The 16,388-nt window shown below is 49.1% G+C and overlaps 1 protein-coding gene across 1 annotated transcript in view; it reads right to left on the bottom strand.

The window, feature by feature from the left end:
* Window positions 1-2,655: 2,655 nt before the first annotated feature.
* The window catches only part of LOC128722810 (lachesin), a 34,358-nt gene continuing 20,625 nt past the window's right edge, over window positions 2,656-16,388 (bottom strand). The window contains exons 7-11 of the mRNA XM_053816490.1: window positions 16,202-16,339; window positions 9,312-9,476; window positions 6,848-6,907; window positions 5,552-5,623; window positions 2,656-2,889 (exon numbers count right to left, since the gene is read on the bottom strand). Coding sequence (XP_053672465.1) covers window positions 2,726-2,889; window positions 5,552-5,623; window positions 6,848-6,907; window positions 9,312-9,476; window positions 16,202-16,339 — 599 coding nt within the window. The 3' untranslated portion in view covers window positions 2,656-2,725. The remainder of the gene's footprint in view (window positions 2,890-5,551; window positions 5,624-6,847; window positions 6,908-9,311; window positions 9,477-16,201; window positions 16,340-16,388) is intronic.

Below are 16,388 nucleotides of genomic sequence, written 5' to 3'. Positions count from 1 at the left end.
CTCAAGAGCCCCATGACGAGGCTCTGTCGCCACCAGCAGCCCTCGACTGATGACGACAGGAAGATGGAACTGCGGCTCATATTGAAGGAGGTTTCCTGTTTTTTTCTCCACCCGCTCTTCTTTGCTCTTCGAATCCTTGCGAAGAATTGACATTTCCGCCGCCATTGGCAATAACAACAAGCAATGGGAATCGATCTGGTTTCTTTTGGAGGTTGAGAAATGCAAAGGCGGGCTACAAAATCTCGTCCTTGTTGCGGACGAAGAAGAAAACAAACAAACAGGTAGGCAATCCGCTCCACCTCCACACTCCTAAGCCACAAGGTTTTTCGCTCACGAAAACCATCAATGTATGCGCAACGGAAAATTCCAGAAATGAACGCCCCAAGTTCGAACCCCGCTGTGCTAAGGGAAAAGGCAAAGCAGTCCTTCTGCCACATTCCGGTGAGATCGGATCAACCGCGAAAAAGCCAATCCTCAATGGTGACGACAGCAGCCATATCGACAGGCGGATTGGTGGGTTGACGAATCCCGCATCCGATGAGGTGGGCAGGAAAATAATTTGCTTTTCATTTTAAGCACTTCCTACACCGCCAGCGCAAGAGAATCGAGGAATGATTTCGAGCGGTTTCGCAAGAGGTAAGCATTTTTCCACCGACGACATTATTGGGTGGGACCATCTTGTGTGGGTTTTTGGGAGAGCTGGTACTTTTGTTGGTTGGAAAATATTACCAAATGACGGCGACGGAAATGGGACACGGCGGGTTTAGGGAAACTTATTACCGGAGCAATCGCAATCACTCGCGACCTCGCCAAGGTTATCGAATCATTTATTCACGTCTTAATCTGCGGTTAGGCTGCCGCGGCACTTCTTTTGCATGCGTTGAGACGAGCATTCACCGCTAAATTGCCATTTCCTGTCATCACATACGGAGCTCGTCAGCGTGATGGAGGCGCCTGGTCGTGGCTGAGAACGAGCCATCATGAATTGATTTTCCAGTAATATGCCATTTGCAATTTGGCCCCGGAATTCAATCGGTGGAGCTGGGGCCATGTTTTGATTACTTACGTTCGCTTCATCTCAAACCAGAGCAAACATTCGCCATGCTCGGGTTTCTTGCCACCGAGACCGATCAATCATCGGTCACAACCTTTGCCCCAGCCAAGCAGCCCACCTGCGACTCGCGGTACGATGTAGCACGAAGAAAAAAAATACACCCATCATCTCGAGACGACAAGCTTCATCTGAATCACGGTCTCCTGGTTAGCCGAAGCCGATTGGAAACTGCAAGCCCACGGCGAATCGAGTGGGCACGATCGGCATCCATCATTTGCGATTAATTTTCCACCGGGTGGAGTGGAAAACGATGTACCAGGTCGGAAAATTACTCCTCAGCGAAAAGGGGCTGCCTTCTTCTACTACAGGCCGGTAGGTCATCCACTCAACCGGGGGCTTAATTTGATTACATTGCAATGGCACTGAGTGACGAGAGCGCAACATGAAGACCGATGGCCGCTCAAACACCTCTAGGCGTGTTTTAATGCGCCACTCCGGCGGGAATAATCCATCTCGACCGATGGCCGGATCAGAGGAATGGGTTTGACATAAATTCGCGACACTTTTCAGCACTTCGCTGTGGTGAGCGCGTGAATGCATAAAATGTGCGTCCAATTTTCGATGGAGCCCAAGTGATCCTTATCGCATCCATGCGCCATGATGCAGGTTCACTTCAATCACTCTATCTCGGCTCGTCACGAAGCTTCGATGAGAATCTTTATGCGTTCTACAGGATGATGAGAGCAGCCGGATGAATCTGCCATTTGCCACCACCAAGCCGCATGGTGCAGCCGAGCGAGACGAGTGCACCCTTACGATTAGTTCCACCGACAGGTCATAAATAACAATTACGATGCGACGGCTGTAAAATCAATTAAATAATCATCAACCCGAGCGCCGTGAGTAGCAGCATTTCGAGCACGTGCGCCTCCTTTTCCATAATTACCGCCTGGGATGAGCGCCGAATGTTCGGTTCTCGTGGCGTTTCTGGTGCGTATCCTTGCCCGTGTTTGCCGGTGACAGTGCATCCGGGCTTCGGTCGAGGCCACATTCGAGCAACCGCAAACGCATCCTTCCTTCACGGTGCGAACCCACGGGAGCCGGATTCGCCATCTTGAACATTACGCTACACTGGAACTCCGTATGTACAGCCGAATGCACCAACCGACCACGCCACGCGGGTCACGCGGCTTTGCGGCTACGCCATTAACTTAAACTTAACCACTTTCGGTATCAACACTACGTCCACCGTGCGCCGTCCTGTGAGCGAATGCAATCCACCAATGGCACCTCACTGATGGAGCTTTTCACTTGCTCACGAACACCAGCGCCGTCGGATGGCGGACTAAACGAAGCTACGCTTAATGCTACCCTTTTAATACCTACACCACCGGCAAATGTCCTTTGTAAGGACCTTACCGCTATGTCTCGTGTTTTTTTTCTTCCTTCCTTTCTGCCTAACTTTATCTAACTTGTCTTACTTGGGAATGACGACAATGCGTGCGCGTACACACGTTCACTTACTTGCCCTCGCGTTCGATACACAATCGGCGTTCACATGGCAACGCAGTTGAACCTGCTATGATTTGCAACGGCACGCTTATCCTTGGCTGGCATCGATGGCTACTTCGATGGCACGCGCTCGGGCGGGACGTTCAGGTGGTTTCGCTTTCATCTTCTACGTCCGGTTGCTGATGGTGCCAGCAGGTGGTGTAGGTGGTACACGTGCAGAAGCGCCGAGAGTAGCTGCAGCAGGACGAACACACCACACGTTGCCGTTCGGACAGTCGAAGATGCATTGTGGAACGCACCCGGTGGGTGTCGTATCGATGGGCCTGCGAAGAGAGAGAAAGAGAACGCGAACAAGAGGAAGGTTGAAAAGGACGCTACACATTAACGCGGGTGTTTTCGAGAAGATTAGACCAGATGGACTGTTAATCGTGCCGTGAGCGATTGCATGTGCACCGAACCGTTGCATTCGGTTGCGTCCTTTCGCGAGAATGAGATACGCAAGAAGGACGAGCCTGGCTGCGTTAATCACGGATACGCAATCACGTCCTACCTTCGCGTGGGAGAAATCCTTCACTAACCGGGCAGCTGGGCTCCCGCAGGATCACGTCCGACGTGGCGCATTGATAAATGTGCGAATAATTGCGGCACGCTCGAACATAATTAATTGTACTTTCCCGGGGCTGTGTCGGGAGTACAAAAGGGATGCCCAGGAAAAAGGAGCAACCACCTTGGGTGGGTTTCAGTTGTCCGCCGAAGCTGTCAAAGGGGATTGGACCGGTCGATCTGAGGGTTCCTGTAATTAATTACCTTTACCCGGGGACGGATCCCGGACAAATAATGTGCCAACCGAGCGGCGTCTCCCTCGTTTCAGGGCTCCTTCTACGCTCGGTGGAAAGTTCTTGGGCCGTCTCGTCGAAAACCGGGTGAGGTCCCATTTGTTAACAAGCTGCGAAACTGCGAGCTGCGTCTCCCAGTTGGGGATGAGTTTACAAAGATTTATTGAATCGACCGGACGGGTCCCGTGGGACCGAAAGGAGGGCAAGCTTTTCCTCGGACGAAGACCGAAAGCACACGACGGCGCGCATTGAAACGGGGGTTGGCGTGGAAATCGCTGCATGATTTGCAATTATAAGCCAACCCCAGCCCAAGCCCTTTGGGCGATGGCAGGCTCGATTTCGGCCACTCGTCGGCACGCGCCCAGTTCGGTTACATTGTGCTAATTGGTGTTTTATGTTTTCGGGATAATTGAATAGTCATAGTTTTCGGTCCCGGCCCACCCAGCCGGGAACCGTCGAACCGAACGAACTAGCCCGGGTGGAGATTAATTATGCGACGGTGATAATCTGATTACGCGGGTTAATTTATGTCCGCTGTTTATTGCGGCCGATGATGGTTTAAGTGCTCCAGCATCAATTAAAACGGCTCCATAGTGGAGGGAATCTCGACTCAGGTTACATGACGTGTGGGACATCATGGGAAAGTTCGGCATTTTCATGCAGTAGGTGTTGAAGTTTCATATCAGTAAATTGTTCAAAAATACGTGAAACCGCAATAGTTGCTTTAAAGTTCAATCTCGGAAGCACAAAATCAATGTTTTCTCCACATCGTGCTTACTATCTGCTCACTAAATCATAAACTATCGCGTGAAGTATTGTGAGTCCATCAACTATTGAAAGCATTAATCGAAAAAATATTATTAAAGGCATGACAAAATGATTGCAGTTTATGGTTCAACCCAGTGGCAAACCGATTCGTAGCGGTTTTTCGGTTACGTGCTTTGCTCGCACTAATAGTACTCCGAAAACCACACAAACTGCCAGTGTATCGTTTCGTTCCACCCATTCGGTTATGGAGTGTCACGAGGCAATAGTTTTTATCGCTGTGAAATATTTTTTCCGCAGTTGAGAAACCGTTTTTTTTGGTAAATGAAAAAAATATCTCCTCTCTGTGGCCTGTTACAGGGCGGCAAAGTCGAGCTGTTTCGCGTTGTGACATCCCATTGCGGGCGTGGCACGGCGTAACAGCACGTGCTAGTGAGTGCGCTCGTGCAATGAAGTGATAATTGACTCGTAAATTTCCACGGGATATCTCAAATTTGCGACCCGCCCACTGTGAGCCGAAAAATGCACAGTAAGCCGTGCATTCGCGACCGCTCCGGGTAGCTGGGTTTCTAGTTTTATGTGTTTTCGATTAAGAGAATTGACTGTTTGCCAGCAACGTGATCGTTCGGCACGGTGAGATCGATGGGGGTAGATTTTTTGCCTGTTTGCTTAGTGCCGTTGTTTTTAGTTTTGCATATTTTACTGCCACCACGCCGGGAATATGGCACAAACCGACGGAGGTGTGACTGAACCGGATTGGCTCGCTTGTGGTTTTTTTTTGCATTTTACACTCCACGTCATCGGTTTCTCTCCATCGCACATCGGCAGCTGATTTTGTGGTATTTATTTGCGATGCGCAAACAGCCTGCGATCGAAAAGAAATTGATTGCATGCGACCACCGAACATGCACCGAAACGGAAACATGGGCTAGGCTTTTGGGAACAATGTGACGTTCCTCGTCTCGTTTTTTTTTATTTATTTAGATTTATTTTAGATCGCTTTTGCCACTTTGCCGGTTAAGGGTGGTTTGATGCTCCACTCGAATACACGCACAACCACATTCGTGCGTGGTTTTGGAGCGGCCTGCAAGCGTAACGGAGCGTGATTCAACGATAACCACCATTGGATCGGGTTTGCTACTGATTTTTTATTCACCCCTGGTCTCGTTTTACTATTGGGTTGGTTTTATTGCTTCCAGATTAGAACGTGCAATCGAAATCGGGGAAAAAGGTCAGCGACGAAGCAGCAAACACGCCGTGCGGGATTTAATAAATTAATGGATTTTGTTAACGCCATCCTCCGGGCTCCGAAACCCCTACCGATACCACCTCGATTATCACAAATATCAATCGTAGATCGCTTCATAAGCGCCGTTATGCTCACCATTTTCTTTCCACTCCTCCACGCCATAATCGCCGACCATCATGGGATCGTGCTTTTTGTTGGCTTTTCGCCCTGCAAGAGAGAAGGAAAAAAGAAGAGCTTGTGTCAAAAGTTTAAAGTGATACCCGTAAAATTAAAACGAATTGCAGAATTATGGTATGATTGTACAACAGTGAGAGTGAAAAAAAGAACGGAATGTCATGAAAGATATACGACGGAGATATGAATTGAAACGCCAGACTAGGAGTGGGTTGCAATTGCACTCGAAATACGTGACGAAAGAGCCACGGGAACGGGTCTCGAGCGGGTGGTGATGAAAGTTCTGGGAGTAAGTTTTGTAGAGCCGGCTTCTTCTTGGAAGGATCCTGACGCCACAGATAGGCACGTTGGTTTCGGAGAAAAGAAATCTTGCAAAAGTGCCGCATCTTTGCCCTCTTGGAAGCAGCCGGAGAAGATTGATTCACTGGCAGTGAGCCGCAGCCGTGGGCTTGACACTCCAACCGGTTCGAGTGAGCAAAAGTTGGCCTTCACTTTTGGGCCCTTGCGGGGCCGATAAGACAGCCGAGAGCGATCGCAAACGTGCACCACCGTGGAGTGGTGCGTCTCCACCGGCGAACGTCTATTGATGAGACTTCACGTGGCTGACAGCGGCTCGAGAAACCGTCAACCGAAACCATCGTTAGGCCGCTGGCTGAAGGGCATTGAGGAAATTGCCACCATCGTCGCGTTTCGAAGGAAACAATCCCGATAAGCATCGGTATCGGCTGGCACTGGAGTGGAAAAGGAAATGGAGGCCTCGTGCCCTAAACGTCACACGATTGCCGATTGTCGGTTGTGTTGGGAAATTGATTTATAGCTGAACCAGGCTCCGAATCCGGTAACTGGTCTCGTCGCTCTTCGCGAGGGAAAGGTACATTCGGGTCGGATGTGCGATCATTTTCGCAAAATACCACCATTTTTATTTTGCCCTTCCGCCAGGGCCAAAGGACAACCAGGCCGTCGATCTGATGCCGGGAAATGGAAATTGATGCGGTACACCAGGACGATGGAAAACGCAGGAGGAGGGATGGTGAACCGTTCGTCATCGTCCCTGGCGGTGGCGGTTGAATCGGACCGGCACGGTCCGAAGGACGAGCAGAAAAACACACGCGCACAAACACAAATACCAACCGTGGACCGAGGGAGGCCGTTCGCCCTCATGAATACGGCTCTGGTACGGTAAGGAGCGGGAACCGACGGATGGACCGGATGGACGGATGAAATGAAAATACATTTTAAAATTTACATTTAAATTACCTTTTGATCGATTGTTATAAAGTGATTCGGTTGTCAATATTGTCGTCGGGGCCGGTATTTCTGCATATAAATTAAAAAACCGAAGCACAAATGAAAGGCATCATTAGTTCGCTGTGGCTTGCCGTGTTTTTGGTTTGTTTGGTATTATTTTTTTTGTAAGGGAATTGAAAGGAACTGAGTCGAGGATTGGGTGCGCAGAGATGCGAACGGTTCCGAGGGCACCATCTAGACAAACAACCGGTCAATGTAAGCGAGCTTGGTCGCACTGTTTCGTAACACTTTCTCGAGCCTCGCCACTGTGGCTGTCGCTTACGAGCTGAGGGATTGTTTTCGCATTGTTTTCTGAGTGAACGCATCGTCCTGCGTGAGTGGACTCTCATTTGCATGGCGTATCGCTGTGGGGACATTGTTTTTCCTAGCTCGAATGGTCGACTGATCGGCGGTATACCTGCGCCTGATAGATATTTCTAATTTTCAACAGCAATTGCCTTCATCACCTGCAGGCTTTCAGGGTGCGTCGGTAGACAGGAGAGATCCGACGGGATGAAACTACCGGTAAATTGGTTTTTCACTTTCGAACGCCGTATGAGTACTTGTTTGTGAACATATCTGCTCCCGAGCGGAATCTTCGCTGTCATTGGAAACATCCGCTAGTAAACAAACAACGCATTCGGAAGACCTTGGACGATGCGTTAGAACGTGTCCAAGCTGTTAAAATTAAAAAATTTCATCTTACTTTATTTTTGAAAACAAAATCCTCCTCTACATTGCTAAAAGCCATTAGCGTTGCGGGAAAAAAGTTGGTTCAACATTAAAGACCTTTCCACGATACGCTAGTTTTCGAAAAAAAAAACGATCGATTGAATAAAATCATCGACACAAAACCGAGTTATTGCGGCGCCAGGCAAAGTACTTCGCGAATCCCGCGAAACCGTGCCTCCTCTCGTGGAAAAGCAATTTTACTAATAATCCAAATTGATTTTTTTCCCTACTCGATCCGCTCTATACCCACTCCGCTACGGATAATCGCCCCCGAAGTGCACCGAGGGAACGTAAAAAATCATTAAACCACAGCACATTGTTTAATCCGATGCCGATGCCTGCGGTTATTGCCCTCTTTTTCGCTCCCTGTTCGAGTGGACGCAATAAGCGGGACGCTTCGTATTACCACCGTCAAGCGATCGGCCCGCGGGATATTCCGCGGATCTGTAATCCCTCTCGATGGTGCAGGCAGATCATTCACATGCACACACACACACACACACACACACACACACACACACACACACACACACCTACATTCACGCGAGCACTCCAACCTCGCTCGTAATGGGAAATCCATTGGCGAGCTTCCAGTCCCGTGCGCCGTTTCGATGAAATTCCATTAGCTCAGAAAACTCAATTACACACGGCTTCGGTGTAGGCTGGCTTCCCGTTTCGGTGCAGCAAATCACGTCACACCCCGCGGCTGCTATCGGTGAAAGCTCCACATTCCAACTCCGTGCTCGAGCATCCGCTAATTATGCAATGAAACAATGGGCAACGAGTTCGGTGAAGCTGCGTGCATGTTTTTCTACACTCTTTCGTTTGCTGTCTCGCCCTCGGGACGGCATCAAAAGTTTATCCCTTTCGTTCCAGGAACGTCCGGCTTGGTTCGAGTCTCGTTCGAGTAGTACCTTGCAACGCGAGTGTGGGTGAATGGAAAACAAAAAAAAAGTTAAACCCTACTGTATCGACGAGATCACGCCGTTCGATTCCACCGGAGCTGAGCCGGAACTGGTCGTTTATGTCGCGAAATGTTCACGGGCCTCTCTTATGCCGACCGAAATCCTGCAGCTAGAACCCTAGGATGTACGGAACGATGTGAAGAGTTTCCACGGCCTGCTTTGCTGTTCGTTTTGTTTGGCTGCATCGGTCGGAAAATGCACCGGTGGAGCAACCGAAAAAAAACACACTCACCCACACTCACACAACCCTGTGAGCACATTTTCGAACTCAAAAGGACGCCGTTCAATCGCAAACCGGACCCGGTTCGAATCTGCTCTTGACCCCGGACGGGTTTGGGAAGAATTTGAACGGGGTTCAAAATTTGCTCCACTCGCCGGTTTTCCCACTGGCTGGTGGTGGAAATGGGCAAAATGATGATGTCCGTCCTATCGTGTTTTTTTGTTTGTTTTGTTTCTACAGTCTTCTCCCGTCGAGTTTGTTTCATTATTTCCCATCGCACAAGCTGCGAGCTCGTTTCGCGATTCTCTTTGAAGCGTTGTGCGCACATTTCCGATCGTTTGTGTAGTGCATCGGTCGTTCGCCCGTGTATCGCTGCAGCTGCACCAACATCCATGGACGTCCAAAATGGCCCTGAACCCTGAACTTTTGGGTGGAAAATTGGTGGGAAAATGCGGAAAAGGGATGTTGGGAAAAAAAGCGTGGGGCCTCATATCGGATCGCGGGTGAGCTCAGTTACCGTCCAATTTGATTAGTCCGTCGGTTTCGCCTAATGAGTTTTTCGCCACGCATCGGTACGAGCCAAAATCCGCCGGTCCGACGTTGCGAATCTTCAGGCTCATGTACTTCGTGTAGCCGGTGTTGCGGGACATCGTTTCGAACTTATCGCCCGTGCGGGAGAGATCTGCAAATAGTGAGTGAGACCGAGAGAGAGAGAGAGAGAGTGAGTGAGAAAGTGAGAAAGAAAGAGATCATGATAGTGAAAAACACGTACACGTTGGGCGGAAAAGTGTGGCAGCTTCTGGAAAAGGTAATAATAATCATATCGAGGTTTTACTTTTTCGCGCTTTTCGGTCGATCGATTGGACGGAAAAGAAGACAAATAAAACGTTGCGAACACATTTCTGGGAAGTCTACCACGTATAATGAAACTGTCATTCTGCTCAGTCGATCAGGACACGCGCGTTTGGCGTCGCTGTAACGCCACGTGGCCCGAGGCGGAACATTTCGAACAAAGCACCAGGCGCCTCCATCGTACCCGTATCCGGGTCTAATGATATGCCTAATTATTTTTACTCGCAGCCGATCAAATTTCCTCTCTGGTGGGCTTGGTGTGCGCTTCGGCAAAGCACCGTGGTCTGTTGTGGCCGTGTAGCGCTAATGCGCTCATATTACTGGGCTAATTTCGAACGGGAAACAAGCTCGCCGTAACGGTGCTCCGGAATCGATGGAACCGAGCCCAGACACGAAACGAGTTTGAATATTGATCGCCACCAAAGCCACCACTCATTTAGAGAGGGTGGATTCGGTTTTTTGTTTCAGCCAACTCAAGAGAAGTGAACCCAGAGGCTTCAAATGCCTGTTGTAGGGGGTGGGAAATAAAATTACGATGGAATTCGGAGCGGACGGATTTGATTAGTGGGTGGGATTTATCAATTTGTTTAATAGCGGACAGGAAATAGCTATTTGATTAGCACAATCTTTTCACCATATTGTGCGTTGGTATTTGAAGCTATTAAAGTGGTGATCAAAGCGAGCAAAAATCGAATTTCAACAATATTCCAGAGCATAGTGACTCCGAGCTACAGCTTGCAGCACACAGTAGAGAAAAAAACTTCTCACAACAAAAAAGAACTACTAACCGGAATGGGGATGACTTATGGCGTTGATGCGATGGATTTTTTTCTTTGTCACAAAAAGCACCTCACAGGATGCGCTGTCAACGCAAGGTCGTATTTTTGCGCGCGCAACCGAACCTCACAGGACCAATTCGAAACGCCACCGATGCCTGGCCATGACGCATGGGCACGTGGATGCTGAATTTTCCCGGTGCTGCGGTCTGTGTGGTGCCATACCACGGTGCACCTCTCCAGCTAACCACGCGCACCACGGGAGGTGACGTGCTAATTTAATTGTTTTATTAGCAAGTGCCATAATAAAACCCTCCACATGTCACTCACAGCGTGCGGTTGTAGCGCGAACGGTGAGTTGGCCGTTTCTGCTGTACAATCCTGGGCAGCCTGTAAGGCGAGCGGGCGTTTTGGTTCGTGTTTTTGTGGAAGCAGTCTGAATTGACTTTGGATTTGGTTGATGGATCTCGAGCGTGCTTGGAAACGGCTGAATGCGTGGCAGATGAAATGGTGTTGCACAGTGGGAGATTTATTCATTTCAGGGGTGCGAATTCACGGAAAGTGACAAATGAGAATGCATGGCAAATGCATTTTCTATTTGGTTCTCGTCATAGACATGCACTTTGAGCTTGCATTCATATGAAATTGGCACTATAATCAATTAACATGAACGCACTCTCTTTTGTAGCTTCTATTGTGATGGTAGCTCAATTTAAATGCACCCTTTTGATTAAATCCCAACAAATTTTCCGCTCATGTGTTGCACATCACTCGAGCAACAGCATATCGACTTCACAAGGAGTCGCATCGTTCGAGAGGCAGACATGTCATCCTCTACGCCAAATCGCTTTACAAATGCAGAAAGAAGCGTGCAATTCTCCCGAAAACTCTTCCATATCCATAATCAAAACCGGCATCTCGGAACGTTTGCGATTCTGGCTTCAGCCGCAGGGAACGAACGTCGACGTAACCAACGAATACACGTCTCAGCTCCGAAAGCGAATCGATCCAAAACGATTTATGCTGCATCGCGTCAACGTTTTGGCACGGATTTCACGACTCCCACGTGACATTCCAAAGAAGAAGAAGAGAGAAAGATAGAGAGAGAGAGAAAGAGAGAGAGAGAGTAAAAAATGCTCCATACCCGGCGCCAGCCAAGGCAAGCCAAGCGGTACGACGCGAAGTAGATAAAATGTAGATCTACAAACATGTGTTCCTGCCGCTGAGTTATGGCGAGCAATTTAGATCCGACCGAGTTGATATTGGAAATGGTGGAAATGGCTCTCACCCGCAGGAAGCCCTCCATCACTAACGAGCCCGCAATGGATTTTCCGAGGACGAAATCATGGAGGCTCGTGCTCGGGCTCATCTCGAGTGTCCGATGGCACCGGAAGCTAGCCGCCATCGCCGCCAACCAATCGAACACCGATGTTAGCGAGCGGTAATTGAGATCGGGCTTGTCGGTGTTTCCAGCATCCAGCTGGTCGCGTTCCGGGTGCGGCTCGCGCCATCACCACCGATGGACATTAAATTGATTTAATTATAGCGAATGAAACGTTAACATAGATAATTCTGTTTCGACGAGCGTCTCCTTTGCTTCGTGCTTCCGTTCCGGGGCCACGCGCTGCAGCGAGGATTAATTTATCGCAGCATTACGCACCGAAAGCGAGCACTTTCCACCCACACCAATGCGGCCGCTTTCCGCTCCATTTTAGCACAGGTCGGCCGATAACACGTGTCGTTCGATAGCCAAACCCAACCGCAGGAATCGGAAACTTTCGCCACTCGGCCGCACCTGGGCCGCTGGTTCGATTGTTACATGAGATCGAGATGCACCGGCAGGGAGGTCGTCCGAATGCATCCGTGCTTTGGGCTATTGTTGAGCGTTTGCGTATGTGTGTGTGTGTGTATGCATCCCACCCACGGAACGGATGACAGTGGCGGATAATTTAATATGCATGCCACTGATCCGGTCCACTCGGGCTGGCCGGTCGTATTATCATAACATCACCAAACGCCCATAATGGGCCAGCTGTGAACAAGGCCGACTGATTAGCAGGGGTTACGGGTGCACGTCAGCGCTGTTTGAACGACCGTTGGGAGCTTTTTGCAATTTTGTTGACAAAAATATACGCGCATCGCGAGTGTGGAAAAATGTCGTTTGGTTTCGTGGACGGTTGAGGGCTTCGCTTTTCCGCTGATCATCGTTTCATGAGTGATATTTTCAGCTTTATCTAGCTGGGGTCATAATCAATGAAATATAACAATATTAAATTATAATAATTATTTTCGTTTTAAAGTCTATTTATACTTCTTGGTGGTTTGCAAAAGATATTGAGTGATGGTTCTGTAATGAATTTCACGAACCATTTTTTCTCAACTTTATGCATAACCTTTTATGAGGATTTTTAAACGTTATTCTTATTTGCACCACGGAAAATGCTAATATATTCTTGCAACCTTCGATTGTTCAAAGTAATTTAGATGCAAAGTGAACTAAAATTCTACCTTTTTGTAATATCGCTACTGCATATTGCGACAGTTGCTACAAGGAATGATCAGATTGCATCAAAGATTGCTCGCATTCCACATTCGCATCTCAACTGACGACTGAGGATAAGCACGGAATACCGTAGATTTTCATGGAAGCATACCATTCAACTAACGCGCCTAATTACTTGAAATTCACGGGTATCCGGGAATGTTGGGAAAATTCCTTGGAATCGTTTCTACCGTTTGCAAAGCTAATACGTAGCGTTCTCTTCTCGCTGTATCTTCACCACCTTTTCAGCGTTGTATCAACGGTTGCCCAAGTGCAACGAAATTGCCTGCCAAGTGAAAGTGCACTCAAAGCAGAGCGCCAAGGCGAAAGCATTTCACTGGTGATTAACACTGGCCGTCGTTCCAGGAAGCACTTGTCACCGGGGGTTGGCAGTCGGTTAGTTACCGGTTGGCCACCAGTTGGCCACGTTGCCCTTTTGTGAGACCTATTGCTTCCGGTATGATTGGATTTCTTCGTGTCGTACCAATTTTGCGCTCTTACTTCTCTTTTCCAAGCCCATCTCGACCAGGCAATTGCTCGATCATCCCTCACAAACGGTCGTTTATTCGCACATCGTTCGCCAAACGCCACCCGTTCCGTTCGTGGAAGGATTTTTTTTCACCGCCCACCCTATTGTACCGAGAACCCCATCGGTTTTGCGACAAGCGGTTCTGGTGACCGGTTTTGTTTGTTCTGCTGCTTGGGCACTGGCACCAGTGACTTCAATCACGAACCAGCGTGCCTTTACCGTTCGCCTTTTGCGATGCTTATGTGCTGAACAACAAAAAAACACCCACCGACAGCCTCAGCCAGGCTGAGTTGAGGGCTGTCAAGCCCGGGAATTGGCAGAGACCGAACCGAGCTCGTTGCAGGGATGCCTTTACAGCGCGTTTCAACGACAGCCATCGATACGAGCACAGGGTGGAGTTTAATATGTGCGAGACGCTTACCACGAGCACGTGTTTATGTGTGCGTCAATGGATTTTCCTCCTTTTCGCGTGCAACACGAGGTCCTAGCGGGTAGGATTCTAACCCTTTATCAACCGACCCGGTGTGAGAGGCGCAACATGATTTTACTAGCTTTTTTTGCTCCCCCATCTACAGGCATGAGTGCAACGCAGCTCGTTCCGGGCGGTGCATACGAGTTTATTACCACTCGCCCGGGTGGAAAAGGATGCCCATCCGTTCAGGGGTTTGGCTATCTGATCCCTACACTGGCGTAGTAAAGGGCACAAAAGGCCAAGCGACGCAATCAGCGAAGCAGAGGGATTACAGAGAGGAGAACAAACTCTACCCCTTTACTTGCCAGATTCCGGCACGGTGCACGTTGAGTTGATGAAAGATTCCGATAGTTGCGCACCCGGGATAATGCGGGAAGCATGGCTGCGTTATCATTCGAGATTTATCTCTTTATCAGTGGGTAAGTTTGGGTGGAGGTGTGCCCAACGGAAGGCTAACATATTTGCGGTATCTTTATGCGCCTGAATGGTCCTCTAAATAGGTTCATTTCCTGTCAGAATGCCACACGCCACGCATCCGGCTCCCGGATGGGATGCTCTCCCTCTCGGTTGGATGTTTGCTCGTTGTGGCACGCTTCGGCTACGGGATATGTGTGATAAGGCTTTTTTTGTAACGCTTCTCGTGATTATAGATAACATTCTGCATTATGGAACGCGGGAAATTGCCTGAGATAAGCGTGCAAGTTAATCTGGGTGGGTGGTTCTAATGGAATTATTTGCCGCAGGGATTTTCCGTGAAATTGCCTATTTAATTTAGTCATTTGTTTTAGAAGTTGACTTTAAATTACAAGTAAAACAAACTTCCTCCAATTCATCGTAAATGCTATCAAAGATTGTTCTTGTGGTATTTAACTCGTGTTAATTCCTCGTTCGATTCAACGCAACTGTTTGCTTTAACACACCAAACACCTGCTTGCTGTTCGTACCATCTCGAGTTAAATCAATAAAACCATACGCCCCAAAAATCATCCACCGGAAACGTCACCGGAAAGTGACATAAAATAAAGTCAATCGACCGATCGTGCCCCACCCTAAAAGGGCCAAATCCCATCACCCACCGCCACACGATTGCACAAATGTGCGCCCAACGGATGAACATGTCCGGTTCGCAAGCGACTCGGTTGCCGCAAAATTGGCTGTTAATGCCACTTGACAGGGAGAAGTGACACCATTTAGGGATCGAGAAAGTGACCCACGCCGAAGGGCCGACGGCTTCCACCACGCAGGCACGTCCCATCGGCAGTGGGCCGATGAATCGAACGGCACGGGGCGAAAAGTATCGACAAGCATCCGTATCACTTAGTCGCAATTCAATTAACGGAAGGTGTGAGCTTTGGGTTCGAGTTCGAGGGCGTCTCTTTTTGCTTATCCTACAACCACCTGCTCCATTTCCTATCCTCACATCACGCCCTCATTCACGCTCGTGCGGGTGGCTTCAAACGCATGGGCAGATAATTTATTTCGGTGTCCTTCCTGATTGGATTTGACTTCCTTTTTAAGCCATCGGCTCGGTCGTTGACGGTTCGAGCCATCGCCGGACGGTGCTTCCTTTGGCGCAAGATTTTATCTCTCCTGTCTCGACGGGCGTGTATGTGTGGATGGGTGAGTGTGAGCTGACCCAAACACGGGACGGCATTTATTTATTCACGAGCAAACATTTTCGCCCGATCTGAGGCACTCGATGGCGTTCGCCTCGAGCAGCGTGCCGAGTGTCGCTGTTTCTGTTTGTCTTATCGAACCATTTCATGGGTCCATGGAGCTCCGGTGTTTGATCTTCTTCGTTGAGGAAACCGATCGAGAGCTGTCCGTGGGTGGGATTTTCCGCCCAACACGCTCGCTTTCCACTCCCGTGGGGTTTCAGCACACGCGTGCCTGTAACTAATTCCTCGAATTGAGTTAAGTTTTATTGATTGCCCGTTGATTGGTGTTAAATGGGGCGGTTCCGATCACGCACTTCACGTACGAGTGGACGGACAGTGGCGAGCTGCGGGTGAAAACACCCGAAATCCTTAAGTCAATAGGGCTTTGGCGAAAAGTGTGTGCTTGGCGTTTCGTTCTGCATGGCAAGCGGAAAATAAAATCAAACCATTTTGTCTAGCCAGTGGAATAAAAGGTGGAGCTAGTAAGGATTATTCAACATTCCGGAAGTAAGGGCAATGCTTTTGACTTTCAAAACACGACACGGTGGTTGAGACGATACGTCTGAGCTGGAGCTTACCGGATATGATCATGTCGCCACGCTCCGTCGTCCAGTAGTTGATCGATGCCGGATAAGCCTCCGTGTGGCACTCGAGCACGACGTCCTGTCCAACGTACGCTCCTTCCAGCTGGTTCGGGATGGACAGCATCGGTGGAACTGTGGAAATAAGGGCGAGAAGTGAGCAAGATTACAACTCCTTTACACG

This window comes from Anopheles nili, chromosome 3 (genome assembly GCF_943737925.1).
Source record: "Anopheles nili chromosome 3, idAnoNiliSN_F5_01, whole genome shotgun sequence".
NCBI lineage: Eukaryota > Metazoa > Arthropoda > Insecta > Diptera > Culicidae > Anopheles > Anopheles nili.
Note: the sequence above shows the minus strand (reverse complement) of the source record. Positions and strands in the feature narration are given on the sequence as shown.